The sequence below is a fragment of the Trichechus manatus genome, unplaced genomic scaffold, assembly GCF_000243295.1.
Source record: "Trichechus manatus latirostris isolate Lorelei unplaced genomic scaffold, TriManLat1.0 scaffold00009, whole genome shotgun sequence".
In the NCBI taxonomy this organism is placed as follows: Eukaryota; Metazoa; Chordata; class Mammalia; order Sirenia; family Trichechidae; genus Trichechus; species Trichechus manatus.
In genome coordinates, this window is record NW_004443945.1 from 19,774,696 (window position 1) to 19,796,722 (window position 22,027).

The 22,027-nt window shown below is 39.6% G+C and overlaps 1 protein-coding gene across 1 annotated transcript in view; it reads left to right on the forward strand.

Moving 5' to 3' along the window:
• STK3 (serine/threonine kinase 3) overlaps nt 1-18,311 on the forward strand; it is a 295,337-nt gene extending 277,026 nt beyond the window's left edge. The window contains exon 11 of the mRNA XM_023725914.1: nt 17,313-18,311. Within this exon, the coding sequence (XP_023581682.1) occupies nt 17,313-17,471 (159 nt within the window). The 3' untranslated portion in view covers nt 17,472-18,311. The remainder of the gene's footprint in view (nt 1-17,312) is intronic.
• The last annotated feature ends 3,716 nt before the right edge of the window (nt 18,312-22,027 follow it).

A 22,027-nucleotide genomic window follows, 5' to 3' on the forward strand; every position in this document is an offset into this window, starting at 1 on the left:
CATAGTCTCACCATCCTTGCTTCTAAGGAGCATTCTGGCTGTACTTCTTCCGAGACAGATGTGTTCGTTCTTTTGGCAGTCCATGGTATATTCAGTACTGTTCACCAACACCATAATTAAAAGGCATCGATTCTCCTTCCATCTTCTTTATTCGTTGTCCAGCTTTCCCATGCATATGAGGCTATTGAAAACACCATGGCTTGGGTCAGGCACATCTTAGTCTGCAAGGTGACATCTTTGCTTTTTAACGCTTTAAAGAGATGTTTTGCAGCAGATTACCCAGTGCAGCGCATCGTTTGATTTCTTGACTCCTTCTTGCATGGGTGTTAATTGTGGATCCAAGTCAAATGAAATCTCTTGACAACTTCAATCTTTTCTCCGTTTATCATGATGTTGCTTATTGGTCCAGTTGTGAGAATTTTTATTTTCTTTATGTTGAGGTGTAATCCGTACTGAGGGCTGTGGTCTTGGATCTTCATCAGTAAGTGAGTGCTGCAAGTCCTCTTCACTTTCAGCAAGTTTCACTTCTTGGCACTTTTCATTTGTCTAGTAAATATTTAAGTACCAACTATGTGCCAGTCAAGGAGCTCTGATGGCGCAGTGATTAAGTGCTTGGCTGCTAACTAGGTCAGCCGTTTGAACCCACCAGCCGTTATAAGGGAGAAAGATGTGGCAGTCTGCTTCTGTAAAGATTACAGCCTTGGAAACCCTATGGGGCAGTTCTGTTCTGTCCTATACGGTTGTTATGAGATGACATCTACTTGAAGGCAACTTTTTTTTTTTTTTTTAATGTACCAGGCAGTGTTCTAGGTACTGGGAATTTAGCATTTACAAAACAAAGAGCCTCTCCTTATGGAATTTAAAATCTAATAGAAGGGAAAGAAAATAGCTCTCCCCTCATCCAGATTAAAGTCAAGTGAGGGGACTTCAGGAGAGCCCTTCACAGAGATTGTTGGTGCCTATAGGAAAGGGAGACTGGTATCTGGTACCCTAGCCAGGCTGCTTGCTGAGCTAGTTGAACCTATAGGCCCACTGATGCTGCCACTAGAGCAGAGCTCAATGAGCAAGTTCCTGGGAGTTTGGAGGCTATATCAACATAGACACTGATGCCTGCTTCTCTCTCTAAGGCTTCTGTAGGTAGCAGCCCAGACTTTCAGGATAAGTAGAGGCCGTGATGTAGTATGCTGAAAAAGGAGAGACTGGGGACTCCTACCCTTCCTTGGGTTCTGGTGGCTCCTGGAGAATGTGGAGAAGGACCGCCACCATCTCTGGGTCTCTAAAAGAGGAAGTCAGAAGTCACAGTGCTGCCCAGGCACTTACAGGTCAGAGTAGACAGTACCCCACCCAGAGGAGATGTTGTCCTATTCTTCCTCAAAAGAGGTAGGTACCAGAGTAATACTGACCACCACACCAAGAAACACACACCTTCTGTGCATAAACCACCAGAAATCAGCCAAACCATTGAAAGACCAAGGAAATTTCTCCACCACTGACAAATAACCAATTGCAGAATAAAGTCCCTCCACTCCTTCCCAGCTCCCACACCAGAGAGTTAGATCTTGAAAAGAGATGAGGAGATCCAGAACCAGACATTATCACTCTCTACTTGTATGAGTGTGCCCAAGTACGTACTGAGGGGAGGGGCAAGATTTGTATTTAACGTAAGGTTGAAGTTTATGATTGATCTGGACTTTTAATAACTAAAAATGACCGGAAATCAGTGGGATTTGCCCAAGATTTTTTAAGGGATGTGTCAGAGAAATTTGGGATAACATGGCAGGAAAAGAATGGTTGGAGAAAAATTAAACTATTTAAAATAAAGTTTATATAAAAGCTCCACAGAGACTTGACTGCCCGATAAGCAAGTTACAGATATATATTTAAGGGTTTTTTTTTTTTTTTTTAATCTTCGTAGTCTTCCATAACCGGTATTAATCATATAGTTGTTTTTTTTTTTTTAATTGGAGTATATAATGAAAGTTAATCTAATCACTTAATTTATTGATCCCTTATTTTTGCCTTTATCAGTGTTTTAATATATTTGAAGAAAGTGTTAATCAGAGGCACTGAGATAAGCCATCAGTCAAAGCTAATAGAAGTTTTTCATCTGCCTCTTAAAATACATCTGGAAAGATTTAATTACTAGTTGGGTTCAGGTTTCTTGGATTTCGTTGTCTTGGGCTTACATTCTAGAGCTATTTACAGTATAGCAGAGCTGTGCATAAATTAACTTTTTCATGATATTTTTAGCAGCCAAAACTACTTACTAGAAAGTAAAAAGCATAAAAGGAATGGGTGTTCAAGTGCCATTGAGGAATGCAACTAAAATTTCATCATTCCTTTTAAAATGGATAGCCAAGAAACTTTTTAGCTCACATTTCTCCAGGACAAGTTAACTGTAATAAGACTCATCAGCTTGTAGCTCATCTGCTATAACTAAGCTGAGCAACTATAGAACGGTCTGAATAACACAGGAAAGTCTCGCTTGGATGTGAAGGGGACGTGTCCTCTTGGTTTGTCAGGGCATGTCTCTTTCTTTTCTTTTTTTATTGATAAAATTGCAGCATATATCCCAAAGGGTATGTAGAAATGTGTTTATTTTTCTAGAGAGCTGGTTAAATAGAAAAAGACTTAGTAAACATAGATGCAGTATTTCAGAAGACTGTTACGGTTAAAATACGTTAATATCTGGCAAGTAAAATACATCACTAGGTACAACTTCACTAGGTACTATCTGGGAGGAGAGGTGGAAGTTTTTAAAAAGTAATGTTTCTCTGTTTTAATCTATAGACAATCTGTTAGAAACTCTTTACAATCTGTTAGAAACTTTCAAGTGATAATAGGATTTTAAAATGCTTTTTTTCCATAATATGTTGTGTTTTTGGTGAAAGTTTACACAGCAAATTAGGTTCCCATTTAACAGTTTCTTCTCAGTTTATTCAGTGACATTGGCTCCATTTTATACAGCATGTCAACTTTCTTATTATTTCCATTCCAGTTGTTTTCCCATAATCTAGTTTCCCTACCTACTTGCCTTCTCTTCTTTGCTTTAGAGTAAGTGTTGCTGTTTGGTCTCATATAGATGATTTTTTTAAAGAACACAGTACTTATGGGTGAAATGCTTTTGTAGTTCTTGGGAGACCCAAGAAACAAATCTCCAGTTTGGATAGGCTCCAATCCAGAGTTATGTTACTGGATTCAGTGTTGTCTTTGAATCCCTGCATAAGCACTTCTCGCTGTGTGACCTGGGGTAGGTCACAAAGTCTGAGTGTCCTTACATGTAAAATGGGGTTGATAATATCTACTCCATAATGTGACTGCTAGGATTAAATGACTTAGTGCATAGGACCTAGTATAGTGTCTTAACACATTGTAAATGATCGATAATTGGCACTTTTCTTCCATTGATGTCCACAAGAAAAGGTTTTCTCTCTTTTCTTTGGGAATGAAGATTAAATCTAAATGTCCTTAGTTTTCTCTAGATGCTCTGAGCTTAAACAGCCAGAACAGGATACTCCATGGCAGTTTTCAGTTATGTTGTTGTTACATACTGTCAAGTCAGTTCTGACTCATAGTGACCCTATGTACAACAGAACGAAACACTGCAGGATCCTGTGCCATCTTCACAATCTTTCTTATGCTTGAGCCCATTGTTGCAGCCACTGTGTCAATCCATCTTGTTGAGGATCTTCCTCTTTTTCGCTGACCCTCTGCTTTACCAAGTGTGATATCCTTCTCCAGCAACTGATCCCTCCTGATAACATGTCCAAAGTATGTGAGATGTAGTTATAATCCCAGAATTTATAATTAATTACAAGATCAGCCAAAGACATTGGCCACTCAGCTCAGAACATGGTTACCTGCAGTCCTCCATCTAGGTAGGCAAATAATGTCTGTTTGGGAAAAGGGACTGTGCCAGAGGATTTGATGTTAATGTAGCTTTTAACAGCACATTTTGTAAAGGATTTACAGTGATAAATTGAACTTTTTTTCTATAGTATGTCAAGTGTCTAAAACAATCATTATCTGAATTGTTTCTGTAAATGTCTATTTCATAAATGTATACGTAGGGTCTGTTTAAGCACGCTTCATGGTAGTTTGGACTGATTTGAAAGCTCTTTTATTGTATTCTTCTCAGTGCCAGAAATGAAATCAGGGAAAGGACTTCATATATTGAAATTTAGTTTAAGTAGTACCTAGTGTTGGAGCCCTAGTGGCACAGTGGCTAAGAGCTCAGCTGCTAACCAAAAGGTTGGAAGTTCAAATCCAGTAGCTGTTCCTTGGAAACCCCATGGGGCAATTCTACTCTGTCCTGTAGGGTTGCTATGAGTCAGAATGGACTCGACGGTGACAGGTTTGATTTTGGGGGGGGTTTAGCACCTATTATCCCTGTTGCTCAGTCTTATTGGCAGAAGGGCCCTTACCTGTTTATTTATATCTAAATAAATCAGTGGACTTGACTGGATTTTTGCTGGTGCTTTGGTGTGTTTCCTGCTTTCATTGTTGGTAAAATGAATATGGCAGCCTTCGTGAACAGTGTTTTGTAAAACCAAACCAGATTCTGTTCAACACAGTAAAAATTTGAGCTAAAATGGAATATTGGGGAAAAAGGGAGTATGTTGCTCCAGGCCACAAGCAACTCAAAACAGTCTGAGACATGCACTGGTAAATCTTACAAAATGCTATAGGCAATTCAGCATCAAAATTGCCATAGAAAATTATTGTTGTTAGCTATTCTGTTGATAGTTCGTATTGTAAGAATTGCTAGCAGATGGGAAAATAGATGAGTCAGGATACAGTATTAGCGATCCATATTTTTTTAATCACAGGCCACTAATAAGGTCTGTAGCATCTGTGAGATTTATTTAAACAGTTGCTAGGAAGAGTTTGTTTTCCCAGTAAACACAGTGAACCTTGCACAGGATTTTCTTGATTGACTATTTGACTACATGTATTAATATTAGCATATAAGACCATTTGCTTCATTGTGGTGGTGTCTCGTTTATTTTGACAGACTGATTATACTGGCAACTCTTGGATCCATTAACTCTTTTTTTTTTTTTTTTATTTTACTTTAAGTGGAAGTTTACAATTCAAGATTAGTCTCTCATACAAAAGCTTATACATACATTGTTATGTGACCCTAATTGCTCTCCCTATACTGTGACAGCACACTCCCCGTTTCCACCCCTGATTTCCTGTGTCCATTCAACCAGCTCCTGACCCTCTCTGCCTTCTCATCTCACCTCCGGACAGGAGCTGCCCATTTAGTCTCATGTATCTACTTGAGCCAAGAAGCACACTCTTCGCGAGTATCATTTTATGTCCTATAGTCCAGTCTATGAAGAGTTGACCTCGGGAATGGTGTTATTTCTGGGTTTTCAGAGAGTCCAGGGGCTATGCTTTCTGGGGATCCCCCACTCTCAGACCATTAAGTCTCGTCTTTTTACTAGAATTTGAGTTCTGTACCCCATTTTTCTCATGCTCCATCAGGGACTCTGTTGTGTTCCCTGTCAGGGCTGTCATTGGTGATAGCCAGGCACCATCTAGTTCTTCTGGTCTCAGGCTGATGCAGTCTCTGGTTTATGTAGCCCATTCTGTCTCTTGGGCTAATACTTGGACCCATTAATTCTTGAAATGTCACTTTTATACATTTTAAAATTTCATAATCCTATCTGTTTGTTTTCCTCTAGAGATCTTAAGACCAAATTATCTCAGAAAGTAATTCTTATCACTGCAATGTGATATTTTAGGATTTTATAGTAGACTTGATATGTAAACTTAAAGAAAGCTCTAATTTTACAGACAACTCTTACTTCTGATCAGTAATCAATACTTTTCATAGAGTTCAGAAATAATTCTAATTATTAAAAACTTGAATTGTCAAAAATACCAGTGAGTTGATTTAATCTTATTTTCCATCTTAACTTCTCACACCACTGAGTTACTTGTGCTGCTGTTTTATGTAAGATATAGTAAAAGAGTTTTGACTTTCCTGGGTGGTACAAACGGTTAACATGCTCGGCTGCCAACCAGAAAGTTGGAGGTTCGAGTCTGCTGAGAGACGCCTTAGAAGAAAGGGCTGGGGATTTACCTCCGAAAAATCAGCCACTGAAAACCCTGTGGAGCACAGTTCTACTCTGACACGCATGGGGTTACCATGAGTCAGAATTGACACTACAACTGGTAATAAAAGAGTTATTAATTTGCATATTTCTTTACTGGGATTTTCTTTTTTTTTTAAAGGATACAGAGAAATATAATATTTTGAGATATTGATACGTAATCTCCTTTACCTCCTGAATGAAATGCAATAATTCAAGGCTATCAGTAAGAAAATGAGCTGCTTATTGGAGCAATTATACCAGTTATATACCAAACTATACCAATTTTTAAACAAAATGTTGACTCCTATTGCAAAATAGTTTAGACTTTTTCATTTAACTTATGATCAGCAGTATCATGGATTGAATTGTGTCCCCAAAAAATATGTGTTAACTTGGCTAGGTCATGATCCCAATATTGTGTGATTGTCCACCATTTTGTCATCTGATGTGATTTTCCTGTGTGTTGTGGATCCTACCTCTATGGTGTTAATGGGGCAGGATTAGAGGCAGTTATTTTAATGAGTCAGGACTCAATCTACAAGATCAGGTTGTGTTTTAAGCCAGTCGCTTTTGAGATATAAAAGAGAGAAGCGAGCTGAGAGACGGGACCTCATACCACTAAGAAAAGAGCCAGGAGAATAGCATGTCCTTTGGACCTGGGGTCCCTGTGCCCAGAAGCTCCTCGACCTGGGAAGGTTGATGACAAGGGACTTTCCCCCAGAGCTAACAGAGAGAGAAAGCCTTCCCCTGGAGCTGGCACTCTGAATTCAGACTTTTAGCTTACTAGATAGACTGTGAGATAATAAATTTCTCTTTGTTAAAGCCATCTACTTGTGATATTTCTGTTATAGCAGCACTAGATAACAAAGACAGAATTTGGTACCAGGAGTAGGATGCTGCTCTAATAGATGCATACAGTGTGGAAGCGGTTTTGAAACTGTGAATGGGTAGAGGCTGCAAGAGTTTTGAAGTGCCTGGTGGTGAAGGCCTAGACTGCCTTGAAGATACTGTTGATGGAATTATGGACATTGAAGACAATTCTGGTGAGTATTCAGAAGAAAGGAGAGCTGTTACCCTGGAGACGGCGCAGATGGCAAGCAGCAGCAGCAGCAGCAGCAGAGAAACGGCAGCAGCAGAACAAGGAGACCAGCACATGATAGCACTGGAGCTGACCCACAGAGCGAGAAAGCTGAGTACCTTTGGCAGGAGTCTTCCTGGTGGAATGGCGTGCCTCCGAGCACTCATCAGTGAAGCTACGCTTGCCGACCCACAGAGCAAGAGAGTTGAGTGCCTTCTAGCCGAAGTTTACCGGCAGAACGGGGCGCCTCCCAGGCACTTATCGGTGGAGCTACAGAGCTTTCTAACACTTGCCCCAGCGGGGCAGACTGGGCAGTGAGGCCCGTGAAGCCTAAAGGCCAAGGAACCAGAAAGCAGAAGCTGAAGAGCAGGAACACAGGAAGCAGAGCTGTCTTGGTCTCAAAGGATGGAGTTGCCACTGAGATGGACTAAGAGAATGGGGCACCCAAAGCTGGGGGAGCAGAGTTGCCGTTCCAGTGGGCCTGGAAGGTAGAGCTGAAGCCCAGGGCTGAGGGATCGCTACCCAGAACCTGGAGAGTGTGGCCAATGCCTAAAGTCTGGAGGGCAGGGCCATTGTCTAAATGGTCTCAGAGAACAGAGGATTTTTTTCAAGCCTTGAGGGCTAATGTAATGTGTTTTGCTTACTTGCTTGGTGCTTGTTAGCCCTTCTTTCCTTTCAGTTTCTCCCATTTGTAATGGAAATGTCTAGCTTATGCCCGTTCTACCATTGTACTTTGGAAGCAGATAACTTGTAGCCTGCTAACCTTCACAGATGAAGAGGAATTTTTTGGATTTTGGACTTGGAGTTGAATTAAGACTTTTGCTATGATGTGATGGGATGAATATGTTTTACATGTAGCAAGGACATGAATTTTTGGGGGCCAGCAAGTGGAGTGTCATGGATTGACTTATGCCCCCCAGAAATATATGTGAACTTGGCTAGACCATGCTTCCCAGTATTGTGTGATTGTCCACCATTTTGTCATATGATGTGATTTTCCTATGAGTTGTGGATCATCTCTCTGTGACGTTAATAAGACAGTATTAGAGGCAGTTATGTTAATGAGGCAGGACTCAATCTATAAGGTTAAGTTGTGTCTTAAGCTAATCTCTTTTGAGATTTAAAAGAGAGAAGTGAGCAGAGAGGCAGGAGAATAGCGTGTCCTTTGGAACCGGGGTCCCTGCGCCGAGAAACTCCTCGACCAGGGAAAGGTAATGATGAGGACCTTCCCCTAGAGCCAACAGAGAGAGAAAGGCTTCCCCTGGAGCTGGCACTCTGAATTCGGACTTCTAGCCTACTAGACTGTGAGAGAATAAATGTCTCTTTGTTAAAGCCATCTGCTTGTGGTATTTCTGTTACAGCAGCACTAGATAACTAAGACAAACAGCTATTTCATCCATCCATCCATCCATCCATCTATTATTGTTTAAGAGTTTTAAGTTTTTTCTTTGAAATCTTTCTTCCACTTGTCTTTTAAAAACTTCTTATAAGAGCTGGGAGATTCTACAATACTAAACTGAGGAGCCCTGGTGGCACAGTGGTTAAGAGTTACAGCTGCTAACCAGAAAGTCAGCAGTTCAAATCCATCAGCCACTCCTTGGAAACTCTATGGGGCAGTTCTGTTCCATCCTGTAGGGTTGCTATGAGTCGGAATCAACTCAATGGCAGCAGGTTTGGCTTTGGTTTTTTTTTACTAACCTGAAGCTTAAAGAAGATGGCAGTTCTATTTTTTGTTGAGCTTCTGCAGTTTATTCCATTTTAAAAGACTGAGCTTCTGCAGCTTACTCTGTTTTAAAAGACTGCTCTGTAAAAATGTCATATGCAGGATTTTCTTTTCACTGTGGCCTTCATAGCTGAATACCTAAAAGCCATTTTCCCTTTCAGCTCAGGTTGATGACCCTGGGGATTTCTCAGCAGCACACCACCTTTGCGGCAACATAACGTTTTGAACTCGCTGGCAGTGTTAGATTAAGAATAGCAAACTTGGTCACTTTGAATTTCTATCCAAATAACTTTTAGTATTTGGAAATATGACCAAGTTTCCAATGAAATTTTGTATTAGACTATGACTTAACTTGAATTTGCAGAACTAAAAATTATGTTTGTCACCTGATAGAGACCAGTTACCATGCTTCCTCTTCTCTCTTGCTTTAAAACCACCTAAGAAAATGTTAGGTTTTAATGAAAGAAGTACCAAACTTTGTCATTTTAAATCAATGAAATCTAGTGAGTCAGAAGTAGATACTCTGAGAATATTGTGAACCACTCTCCTCTTCCCCTCCCCCCACTATTATACAAGCATCAAACTGGAACCTGGATCATTTTCCTTCTGAACCAGACAGGAGAAGGGTCCTGTGCCTGACATAGCCACGTGCCTTTCTGAAACTTCTCCCTGTCTCATGGGTGTGGTTTCATTGAGGATAAAATCTAACGCCTTATTTTACATAAGCATGCAGAGCCTCATGCTCTACTGTAAGAAGCTTGTAAAGTTGCTGTTTGTCTTGCCCCAACTACTGGTATAAAGAGTATTTTACTAATAACAAAAGTAGGTTGGGGTGAGACAGGAAAGGGAAAAGGAGGGGCAGAGAGAGAAGATACACACATACCTACACACATACACACACAGAACTAATATATGTGAAGGATAGGAATTGAAAAGGTAAACTTGGAATTTTCTCCCCCAAACTTGTGAGTACAATATAGTAATTGAATGCTGTCATGGATTGTGTCCCCCAAAAATATGTTTCAACTTGGCTAGGCCATGATTCCCAGTATTGTGTGATAGTCTACCATTTTGTCATATGAAGTGGTTTTCCTTTGTGTAGTAAATCCTATCTCTATGATGTTAATGAGATGGGATTAGCGACAGTTAGGTAGACTCAATCTACAGATTTAATCTACAATTTAAGCCAATCTCTTTTGAGATATAAAAGAGAGAAGCAAGCAGAGAGACAGGGGACCTCATACCACCAAGAAACAAGAGCCAAGAGAATAGCACATCCTTTGAACCCGGGGTCCCTGTGCTGAGTAGCTCCTCTACTGGGGGAAGATTAATGACAAAGACTTTCCTTCAGAGCCGACAGAGAGAGAAAGCCTTCCCCTGGAGCTGACACCCTGAATTTGGATTTATAGCCTACTAGACTGTGAGAGAATAAATTTCTCTTTGTTAAAGCCATCCACTTATGGTATTTCTCTTATAGCAGCACTAGGTAACTAAGACAAATGCCAGAGATCAATATGATGTAATGAAAAAGAGTTGTAGAAATCAAGTTATGTCTCTGCTGTTAACTGGCAGTGTCACCTTGAGGAAGCTAGCTCGTTTCCTCCTTTAAAATATAAAAGTTAGAGTAGATTGTTTCTAAGGTTCTCTTTTGCTCTTAAAGGGGCCCTGGTGGCAAAGTTAAGCACTCAGTTGCTAACCAAAAGGTCGGTGGTTCGAACCCACCAGCCGCTCCTGGGGAGAAAAATGTAGCAATCTCTTCTGTAAAGATTATAGCCTTGGAAACCCTATGGGGCAGTTCTGCTCTGTCCTGTATAGTCTCTGTGAGTTGGAATCCACTCAGGAGCAGTGGGTTTTTGGTCTTGGTTGCACTGAGATTCTGTGAAGGTTTAACTCATAACCGACTTAATAGTTTTTGCCTCTGTTAAACAAATGACTTACTTTAGTCATACAAAGTGGTTTTTAACAGTCCTACATCTCAAAATGTGTTTCTCTCATGCCCATATTTTTACAAAGATATTCTGCTGAACTCAGTTTAAACCTTTTACAGAAATTGATTTATTCTCTCCTCTTATTAATGTTTTGCCCCCAATAGTTGTCATTTCAAATGTCCAGGAAAAGTGAAATTTCTTGCGAATAGGGGGAGAAAAAGTCTCGGGTAATGAAACGATATTGTTCTGAAACTAATCTCTTTTTCTTTGACTGTGTGTTTTCAAAGAAGTTGTGGATCCTGCTTCCACTGTCTTTGCATTCAAGTTCTTTGTCTTACTGCACCTCAGTTCATTTATTCACTTAATCATATATGCATTAACATACTTAATCAAAAAGATAGTAGAACTACAATCTTGACATCGGTAAGTCATGAAGATTTGAGAACATTGTTAGTTGTGCAAGTTCTATTTTATCATAAAATTCATAACTAAATTTGATTAAATAGAATTAATTAACCTAAAACACATAAAAGCCATTTCTTGATAAGTTAGTTTTTCTACATTTGTTCACATATAGTAAAAAGTACAGTGTAAAATATTCTAAAATTCTTCTGTTTACTAACTTGACTTACCAAATTCTAAACTCCAACAACTATAGATCAAAGACTTGATACTCCAACTCTGCTTTTCCATTTCATTTGGAATTAGCAAACTGGCATATAGCGATGACAATACATACATCCGTTTGTGTCTCATGTACGGTGGAAAGGTGACTCATAAGTAACATTTCTTTCCTGTATTAAAAAAAAGTGAATTCAAGTTGATTTGCCACAAGCCCTTGATCCATGAACATAACAATTCTGAAGTGATTTATTTTCCTTTTTATAAAGATTTCAGGAAACCAATTCACCTGATTTTTATGAAGGAAACTTTTGTCACAGTGATATTGATATTAATTCAGGAAATTCAGCCCTTTCTTAATATTATCCTTATTAGCATAAAAGTTGTTTTAATTTGGATAAGCATTTTAAAGAGGTGATAGAATATTATGTGTTATTATAGGGCCACTTTAACCATTATGAGTCTCCATAAAATTCTGTCTGATTTATGAATTTTTTTGCCACTAAGGCATTGAGCAGTTTTCCAAGAGATTGAAAAAAGCCACTTCTGCCATGTTTTCCTCCCAATACCGTTTTCATGCCTGTGGGAGGCTTGATAGCTACAGAAAGAAACACAGAGTGCTAAATATATTTTATTAGAGCTTTATCAGAAATCAAAACCCAGCCGAAAGTTTATGTCTAAATCATACCCACTGTATAAAAAGTAAAAAATTCTGCCAGTCAGCCTCATATATATATTTTTGTATATACAACACCACAATCTAGAGATATTTAGAAACCTATAGTATTACTGCTCTGTTCACAAAACGAGCAGAGCCTCTGACCACAAATCACAAATGCAAAGGTTGGGAGATTATTTTCTATCGGGCACTCTTATTAGTTTCCTAGAGCTGCCATAACAAATTACCACAAACTGGGTAACTTAAAGCCTGAGAAATTTATACTCTCATGGTTCCGGAGACTAGAAGTTGGAAATCAAGGTGTTGGTGGGACTGTGCTCTCTCTGAAGTCTCTGGGGGAGAATCTCTTCCGTGTCTGTTCCTTGGTGTTGCCAGCAATCCTTGCTTTTCCTTGGCTTGATTTGTAGACACATCACTCCAGTCTCTGCCTTTGTCTTCACATAGCATCTCCCTGTATGTCTCTCTGTGTGTCTCTCATATGGATTCGGGCCCACCGTATTCAGCCCAGTACAGTCTGCCCATTACCAAGCCAAAAATTCATGTCCACCCAAAACTTCAGAATGTGACCTTATTTGGAAACAAGGTCTTTGTAGATGTAATCAATTAAAGATGAGGTCATACTGGATTAGGATGTTACATGTTTCTGCTCATATTGTTTTCCTTCTCCCCTCTCCTCATCCCTGTTCTCATCTTACTCACCCTTCCCTAAGTTAACTGTGTGTGGGTTTGTCTTGCCCACTAGATTGCAAGCTGTCTGTGGGGAGGGAGAGTGTTTTATTCATCTCTGTGTTGACAGTGTTTGGTCTGTAGAAAATCTCAATAAACATTTTAATAAAGGAGTGAATGGTGGTGTCCATTGACAGCCCACATGAAAACATTGCAGGAGGCAGATCTCCTGTAACCTCAACCTTCCACAGCCACAAATCTGAGATCAGAATTTTTTTTTTTTTTAATTCAGAAACTGGAAATAGGTATAGTAAGAACTAAAGCCACCTGTGCTCTGTCTTAAAACAGCCTCAGGCCTATTTGTCCTTGCTTAATGGAATACCTATGAGATCATTTAATTGCTATCCTGGCTCCCAGTAGATTAGCAAACTTGAAGTAGAGGTAGAAAGATGCGTACTCAACTAAGGCCATGAAAAGGATCTGACGGCTTTCTTTTAAATTAAGATTAAAAAGTCAAAAAGAGATGAAATTAATACGTGGGACAAATTAGTAATAGATATTAATAATGACGACTTATCGTCAGTGAAAGGTTGCTTTAGGTCCTGTGTCCTCCGCTTTAGAAGGGAGCATATTCCATAAAATATTTTGTAGAGATTTTCCATTCAAAATGGTTGAAACAAAATTTTATTAAAGAAATCAGATTTAGGTACTTAATGAGTTCACTTATGTGGCATACCTGCCTAGTTCCCTAGCCATGCCAGACAATTGTTCCTCAACATTACATACCTGTTTTTCACAAATTTTATGTATTGATATAAAAGTCCAGTAGAGAAGGAAAACTTTTCTTCTAAGTAGCTTCTTTCCTTGGGTTCTGTCCATTACTGTAATGTAATATTTATAAATCATAGGCAGTTTTCCCTAGATAAGATGGTAGAAGATATTTACAGGAATATATTAATGTAAAAGATTTTAATGTAATGATCATTGTTTACTTTGTATGATATGTTATTTCTCCAACCTTAGAGCAACCTATTCCTGTGAGTCATATATTCTGTATCCCCAGCTACCTACCTACCTTCATGTCATAGTATTTAGCAGTAGAATAGTTTCTAGGTGTGATGGTTAAGATTGTGTGTCAACTTGGCTGAGCCATGATTCTCAGTGTTTATATGTGATCACTCCCATGACTCAATATGCTGTGAGTAGCCAGTCAGATGAAAGGGAGTTTCCTTGGGGGTGTGGCCTGCATCTGAATATAAGCATATGTTCTGGCTTTTTGCTCACTCTGGATCCTACGGCTGCCTCCTGTTGTCTCACCTATGGTTCTTGGGACTTGAGCTGTCAGCTTCTTTGCCGAACTTGGGATTCGTTGATCTTCAGAGCCTGTGAGCGGGAGCCCTGCTCTCCAACCTGCTGATCTTGGGCTCGCCAGCTTCTGCAGCTCCGTGAATCAGGAGAAACCTTGTGGTCTTGCCTGCCAATCTTGGAATTTGTCGACCTTCACAGCCTGTGAGCGGGAGCCCTTCTCTCCGACCTGCCGATCTTGGGCTCGCCAACTCCTTTGGCTCTGTGAATTGGTAGAGGCATCTGTCGTGATCCACGGACTTGGGACATTCTAGCCTTTACAATCGCGTGAGCTGTTTCGTTGATATAAATCTCTCTCTATATGTATTAATATGCTTTATTGGTTTGGGTTCTCTAGAGAACCTACCTAAGATGCTAGGCATGTGCATATTCTCTAAAGCCTAAATATTTTTTGGGATATCTGAAGTGGAAACATGAAATTCATGCATAAAAATCAACTATAAAAGAATATATGACTGATGTAGAATCAGATACTAAATGGTGCAGTTTAAATTATGAATATTCCATAGAAATTCAGAGATGGGAAAGATTAATGTGGGCTGAAACAGAGACCATGTTGTGAAGAATTGAGAAGTGAAGTTGGGGCCGATGGAGACAGCAGCTGTGCAGATCTTTCTCAGGGAAAGTTGAGTAGCTGTTTTTGGTTTGTGTTGACCCTTCAACTCATCTTTACCTTTTTAATCAGTTCAGAATGTTTCGAAGGTCCCTGTTGATTTATCATTTAACCCCATGATGATCTGAACAATATGAGCATATAACAGATGCATCATTAATACTTGGATTAAAAATTAGTGAAGAAAGACTAATGTATACAGTATATTACTATGTATTACATATAAGTCTCTGGGTGATACAAACAGTTAATGTGCTTAGCTGGTAACTGAAATGTTGGAGATTGGAGTCCACCAAGAGGTACCTTGAAGAAAGGCCTTGGTGATCTACTTTCAAAAAATCAGCCATTGAAAATCCTATGGAGCATAGTTCTACCCTGACACACATGGGTCACCATGAGTCAGAATCAACTCAGTGGCAACTTATTATTATATATAAACGTATATAATAGTATAATCTAAGTTCTTTTGGTAATCTATGACTAGAAGATAACAGGGCAGATTGTGCACTACCAGACCTTCTTATACACTGAAGTGAGTGGTGTTCACCTTCAGACTCATCCTGGGAGCCTGTACACTTTTTCCCATAACGCTGCCATTCCTGAAAATATTTTTGGAACTCTTCTTTTGAGTTTCTTTCAGAGTCTGTGCTCATCCTTTTCAGTGTCAGTGGTGACAAATCTTTTTCTGTTTAAAGTAGATTTGATTTTTGGAAGCTGGAGTCATTTAGGGCCAGGTATGGTGAATAAAGTGGATGATCACACTGAGAAATGCTGTTTTTGGTTAAAAGTGAGATGTGAATGTAAAATAATGAGTGTTTTCTGGCCTGGCTCGTAAAATAACACTAAGGACAATTATCTTCTTAAAACAAGAAATGAGCTACAAGTTTTATTTTAAAACCACATTTTGGATTGCTGTTGTTGTTAGGTGCTGTCGAGTTGATTCTAACTCACAGCAACCTCATGTGACAGAGTAGAACTGTACCATAGAGTTTTCCAAGCTGTAATATTTATGGAAGCAGATCACCAAGTCTTTCTCCCTCAGAGCCACTGGGCGGGTTTGAACTTCAACCTTTTCTGTTGGCAGCCAAGTGCTTAACCGGTGTGCCACCAGGGCTCCCTGAATCCAGGCGTGCCTTGCCTGGCATTTAGAGAGTCTGGCATCAGTCCCTAAACGTTTATCGTTGCTGATCTTACCTTTCCAACTAATTTGTAAGTTTCCTAAGGGCAATGAAATAGTATAGTACTTCTTTGCTCTCCCTAGAGTACCTACTAAGGTGAAACCTGTGAACCTATTGCCATCGACTCGATTCCGACTCATAGCAACCCTTTAGAACAGAGTAGAACTGCCCCATAGGGTTTCCAAAGCTGTGATCTTTATGGAAGCTGACTGCCACATCTTTCTCTCATGGAATGGCTGATGGGTTTGAACCGCTGACTTTTTGGTTAGCAGCCGAGTGCTTAACCACTGTGCCACACGGGGCTTCATCCTACCAAGGTAGCATTGTGTAAATCACTGAGTTTCAACAGATTTTCTTAAGCCACCTACTTGCCACCACTGCTTTAATGCTCAGTTTTTAGAGGAGACAAGAGTTTTAGATTTTTTTAATGTTAATAAGCTAAAAGCCCAAAGGATTAGATTATATATTTCAGAACATCCTAAAATATGTTTCTTAGGAGATAACCTGTATCTTGCTATTTTACCATATAAATAACTACAATGAAGCTCAGGATACCATAAATCCTGTTATATAGCAGAATACATTTTAGCCCCTTACAAACATGACATGAGGCCTTTCTCAGCGGCCTCAGTAAAGGGTGTGCTTTCATTGTCCCCAGAGGCCAGCATAACCAGCAAGGTTTGACTGGAATGTGTATGGTGAGAGTCTGACAGGCACTTCATTGTCATATTGGCCAAGCCCACGTTGGACTTTACACGGGCTTATTTGTGTCAGGTTTGGGAGATTTTGCACCATAAATTAAGAATGCTAGTTTATTAAAATGCTTGTGTTAAATATTCTGGTTAATTTAATATTTTGACTAACAGTTTTAAAATTTAACCATTTGGTACAATGCAGGATAGAATGGTTAATTTACTTGTATTTGATCTTGTCACATTCTGGGATGATCTCGGCAAGTGTTCATGATGTTTGAGTACCCCATAGCCAGTAAAGGTTTAAGAGATTAGAGTGAATGTACCTAGAACATATCCTGAGAGCCTGCTTGTGCGGTGGTGGATTTGTCTTTTTTGTCTTTTTTCAACAGATGTATTTCATCAGCTTTTTTTTTTCTCATTTGCTGTTAACCTAAAAGCTGAGGTCCTGATTGTTTTGTTGCAAATTACTTGAAGTCCTTACAAAATGTGGCTTCTGGATTCTTCAGTGAATGAATCCCTATATTAAATTTTTGTGAAATCCATTTCAAAGATGATGTGAAGAGTGTGCTGAAATGTTCATGCTAAAACGTATTAGACTTTAACCTATATAGTGAAGATATTGTTACTTTATTAATACTTTCTTTTTTTTCTATCTCTAGTTAAAGAATCTAAGTTTAGAAGAGCTACAGATGCGGTTAAAAGCGCTGGACCCCATGATGGAACGAGAAATAGAAGAGCTTCGTCAAAGATACACTGCGAAAAGACAACCCATTCTGGATGCAATGGATGCGAAGAAAAGAAGGCAGCAGAACTTTTGAATCTAATTGCTTCTCTCTTCAGTTCTGTAGCTGTTCTGGAGACCAAGAAACCACTAAGAATTGAAGGACTAGTTTTGTTTTGTTTTTTTAATCCCTAAGATTTGTGTTCTACAACTGGGCAGAGGTCAAAAACTGATGGTACATACCCAGGTAAATTCCCAAAAGGCAGAACTTACAGCTGTATCCACCGTGTTTCCGTTTTCAAGTGAGAAAAACAGCAGAAAGGTATTCTCTTTACCTGTCAGCTGCACACCAGCAATAAATCTGTGTTACAAAGCGAAGGCTCTGTTTTAGAGACCTTGGAAATCCAAAGCTATTGTTTAACTGTACAGCACTGAAGGGCTTTATGTTAACAATATCTAGTAGCCTATTTATTGTATCCCCTTAGGTAAACTTATTTATTTATGCTATTTCACTTTGTTTTGTTTGTTAAGGACAAGATCAGAACAGCTTTAGTGAAGGTAGGGACATATTCATAGCTGATAATGTTCAACCACATCACACTTCAAGCAGGGAGCTGTGGAGTACATTCCTTGATTTCTAGGATAGTTTTCCAATAGAAGCAAAGCAATAATAACAGTAGCACCCATCTGGCCAGGCCTTTTTCATACTGAAGCAATAATTCCATTTTTACCTTTTGAAGTTTTGTTTAATTTTTTGAATTTTGATGTTTGATACAAATAAAGATATATATATATATTTAGGTCACATAGAGCTATAATGTATGAAACCAAAGAAATCAATGGAGCCCTTCCACAAAAAAAATAAATAAATAAATAAAGTGGTAAATATTTTAAAAGAAATGAAATCTTAAGTATTATTTGTTAATTTTCATGTTTCATGTGTAGGTCTGATAGCTCAACTGTGTCAAACTGTAATAAACTCATCAAATTTGTTTCTTGAAAATGTGTTCTATTGTCAAAGGACTTTTTTGCTGGGAATTGGTAAACATCATGTGCCTAATGATAACGAAATAGCAAAAACATTTGTACTGAACTGTGCAAGCCTTGGGGACTGAAAAAAAAAGATTAAAACCATTAAAAAGAAACTCATTTCTAAGCTGAATGAATATTTGTACGATTGAACCGGGACCAGTCGCTTCCTAAACTGCATATGGCCATCTTGACAGTGTTTGTTCTTTTGTGTGTGTAATTACTATATGTAAATCATAAAGACAAATAAATTTTACTGTGCCACCCAACACATTTTGTCTCTATATCTTTTTAAAGCTCAGGTACCTGGACTCTGTCTTTTCCAAGCAAGGAAGGTATATTAGTCAGGACAGGCTAGATTATGCAGTTAAGGTTCTTACTCTGAAATTTCAGACACAGGTTATTTCTTATGCATGCCTCATGCCCATCTCAGGTTGGTAGGGTGCCCTGCTATTATTATTCTCACCCAGGGTGCCCACTTGGGAATCTCCACCATCTGTAGCATCAGGGTCACCACAACCGGGAGAGGAGGCCCTGGAGAGCCTCACACTAGCTCCAGCCAGCAGTGACATATGTCAGCTCTGCCAGTAGCTAGTTGAGAACTAGTCACATGGCCACTCCTAATTTCCAGGGAGAAGCTGGGAAGCACATCCCTCCCTCCGTGTGCCTGGAGGGGAGAGAACAGAAAATGCTGGTAAGTTCACTAATGTCTGCCACAGAAGGTAGATCATCTCTGGGAAGCTTTCATTACTCTCTAAAATGGCTTTTATGCCCCAGATAATGCTCTGGTGTGGCATTTGTGTCTCTTCTATTGAGTACTTAGAAATGGTAAACTGTGTAATTGTATACAAATTGTAATATGGCATAAATAGTGTGGCAAATATTTAAAAGTCTATAAAGCTTATTAAAAATGAAGATCTAATTTGCAATATCTGCCTCAGTTACATCTTTATTGGGGTCTCTTTGGGACAGTCAGATGAGTTGATCAATTCAGACACACTACCCTTTTTTTTTTTTTCTTTCTTTCTTAATTGTTTTTCTTTTCACCTAGCTAGTACTTTGCCTGATTTGATCAAATAGAATGACTGGTTTGCTGTCATCCAAGCAAAACCACCTCCATGAAGTGGACGAGAAACCTATGAGGATGACTTTTCTCCAGTTTGCTAAATTAGAACATTTATGCAAATTAATTCAACGAGGCCTGTTACCATTCTTTCGAATTCGGTCTCAACAACAGTCTTCCTTCTAATAGTTAATGTCAAATGTTCCAATCGTATTGTAATTTTTATGTAAATAGACTTTGTACACTGTTGTATCTATGTCTATTTAAAAACATGCATGCATACACACACACACATATATTTATGAGAATTAAGAACAATGGCGTTTTTATTTTAGAGTCTTCGGAAATTCCAGAACGTTAGAATTAGTATTTTAGAATTTTTCCTGTCTTCTCACTTCCTGCCCCTACCAATCAAAAAAGGAAATCATGATAATAACCAAAAGCCATGAAAGAAATTGTCAAGTATCTTAAACCTTGATTAATCACAATGCTTAGGAGTTTTCCAGTTATTTTAATGAGTTTAAGAAGAAACCTCATTATTTTAACATTGGTTGCTGAAAACTTTCCAAAAGTAGATAAATGTACTTTCTACACACCCTCATCCCTTAATAAATACAGTACTGTGAATGTAATTGAGGATAATCCATCTCTCTGAAAAGCCAGCATTGTTGTGTATATTGTTCTGTAGAAGAGAAAGTTTTTTGTTTGATTTAATTAGATGACTCATTTCTACAGACTTAGAATATACTTAAACAGCTTATTTTAACATAAATAGGCTTACGTTCAAAATGAGCTAATTTGGCCAATATAAATTGGAGAAGAAAATGTATTTAAACGGATTTCAAAATAATAACAGCTATTATTGAGGCATTTACTATGTGTCAGACACTGTGCTAAGTGACCTTAAACATACATTACTTACATGGCTTTGTATTTTTTTCCTCTGCTTATTTACTGAATTACATCTCCAGGGTTTATGATCACACTTTACACATTGGAGAATATGTAGCTAATCTAATGGAAATTATATAATACACTGGTAAGATGTTTTTAACTTATTCAGGAAATCATTTTAAATTACTGACACATTAGCATTTAATGGGAATGCTATTTTCCTATCCTGCATGTTGAAGATTAATGATTAAAATTAATCCTGAAAATTTTATTATACAACATTCTAAATAGACCACCATTTAAAAAAATAAATAATTGGAGTCACATTGCATCACTAAGCTGTTATTAGCTCAGGCATTTAATTAGATATTTCGTAAAAATATTTTGGAATTCTAGAAAATAGTTCAAAAACGGCGCTCTAGGCAGAAGCACCACGCTGTCCCTCCACAGCAAAATCCAAAAAACTAAGCCAAACAGAGAAACAATCCTGAAACCCTCAAACATCAAATGAAGAGAGAGAGAACTCAGCCAAGCACCGAATGGAGTGAGAAAACTGACAGAGAACGGAGAGCGAGGAGAGATTTCATGCAGAGGTCCCCTACCAGATAATGCAGCGCAGATCCACCATCTTGGACTCCTATCGGAGACCAGCAAACGGGTACGAGAAAGCAGCCTCACGGAGCGTCCAGCGGGAGACAAAACAGCCGGTAATTTGCGGTGTGTGATTTCCTACCCCCCACCCCTCTTCGCCTTGGCTCGGACCCTTCTGCTTCCCGCGGCCACAGTCTCTTGACTGGGAAGTGCCGGCTGCTTGGATTCCACACACCCAAGCGGGTGGCTCTCTGGGTGCCATTTGTTGGCTGCTAGTGTTGCTTTTTTTTCTGCTTCTCTTGATTTCTCACTTGCCTCTCACCACCTCCCCCTCCTTTTGCTCGAGTGCCTGGCTCCGAGCACCATCTTTGCCTCTTCCTGAGGGGCTGCGGGGCTCCATTCGAGTGTGCAGCTACTTCCCGGTCTGGGCTGCCATGCTGATGGAATCCCGGGGCTTTTGTTCATTTGTTCCTCTGCTTCCCGCGGCCATGGTCTCTTGACCGGGAGGTGCCAGCTGCTTGGATTCCACACACCCAAGCGGGCGGCTCTCTGGGTGCCATTTGTTGGCTGGTAGTGTTGCTTTTTTTTCCTGCTTCTTTTAATTTCTCACTTGCCTCTCGCCACCTCCCCCTCCTTCCACTCAAGTGCCTGGCTCCGTGCACCATCTTTGCTTCTTCCTGAGGGGCTCCAGAGTGCCGGCAAATTGTGATATACTCTTTCCCACTCTCCACCCTTCTTCACCCACACTCGGCCTCCTCTGCTTCCCGCGGACACACTGTCTTGTCCAGAAACACCAGCCCGCACTGGCTGGCTCTCTGAGTGCCATTTGTTGGCTGCTGGTGTTGCTTCTTTTTTTTTTTTTTTTCCTGCTTCTTTGGATCTCTTGCTTGACTCTCGCCGCCTCCCCCTCCTTTTGCTCGAGTGCCTGGCTCCGTGCGCCATCTTTGCTTTTTCCTGAGGGGCTGCGGAGCTCCATTCGAGTGTGGAGCTGCTTCCCAGTCTGGGCTACCGCGCTGGTGGGATCCCGGGGCTTTTGTTCATTTGTTCGTTTTGAATTGTTTGTTTTCTTTTCCTTT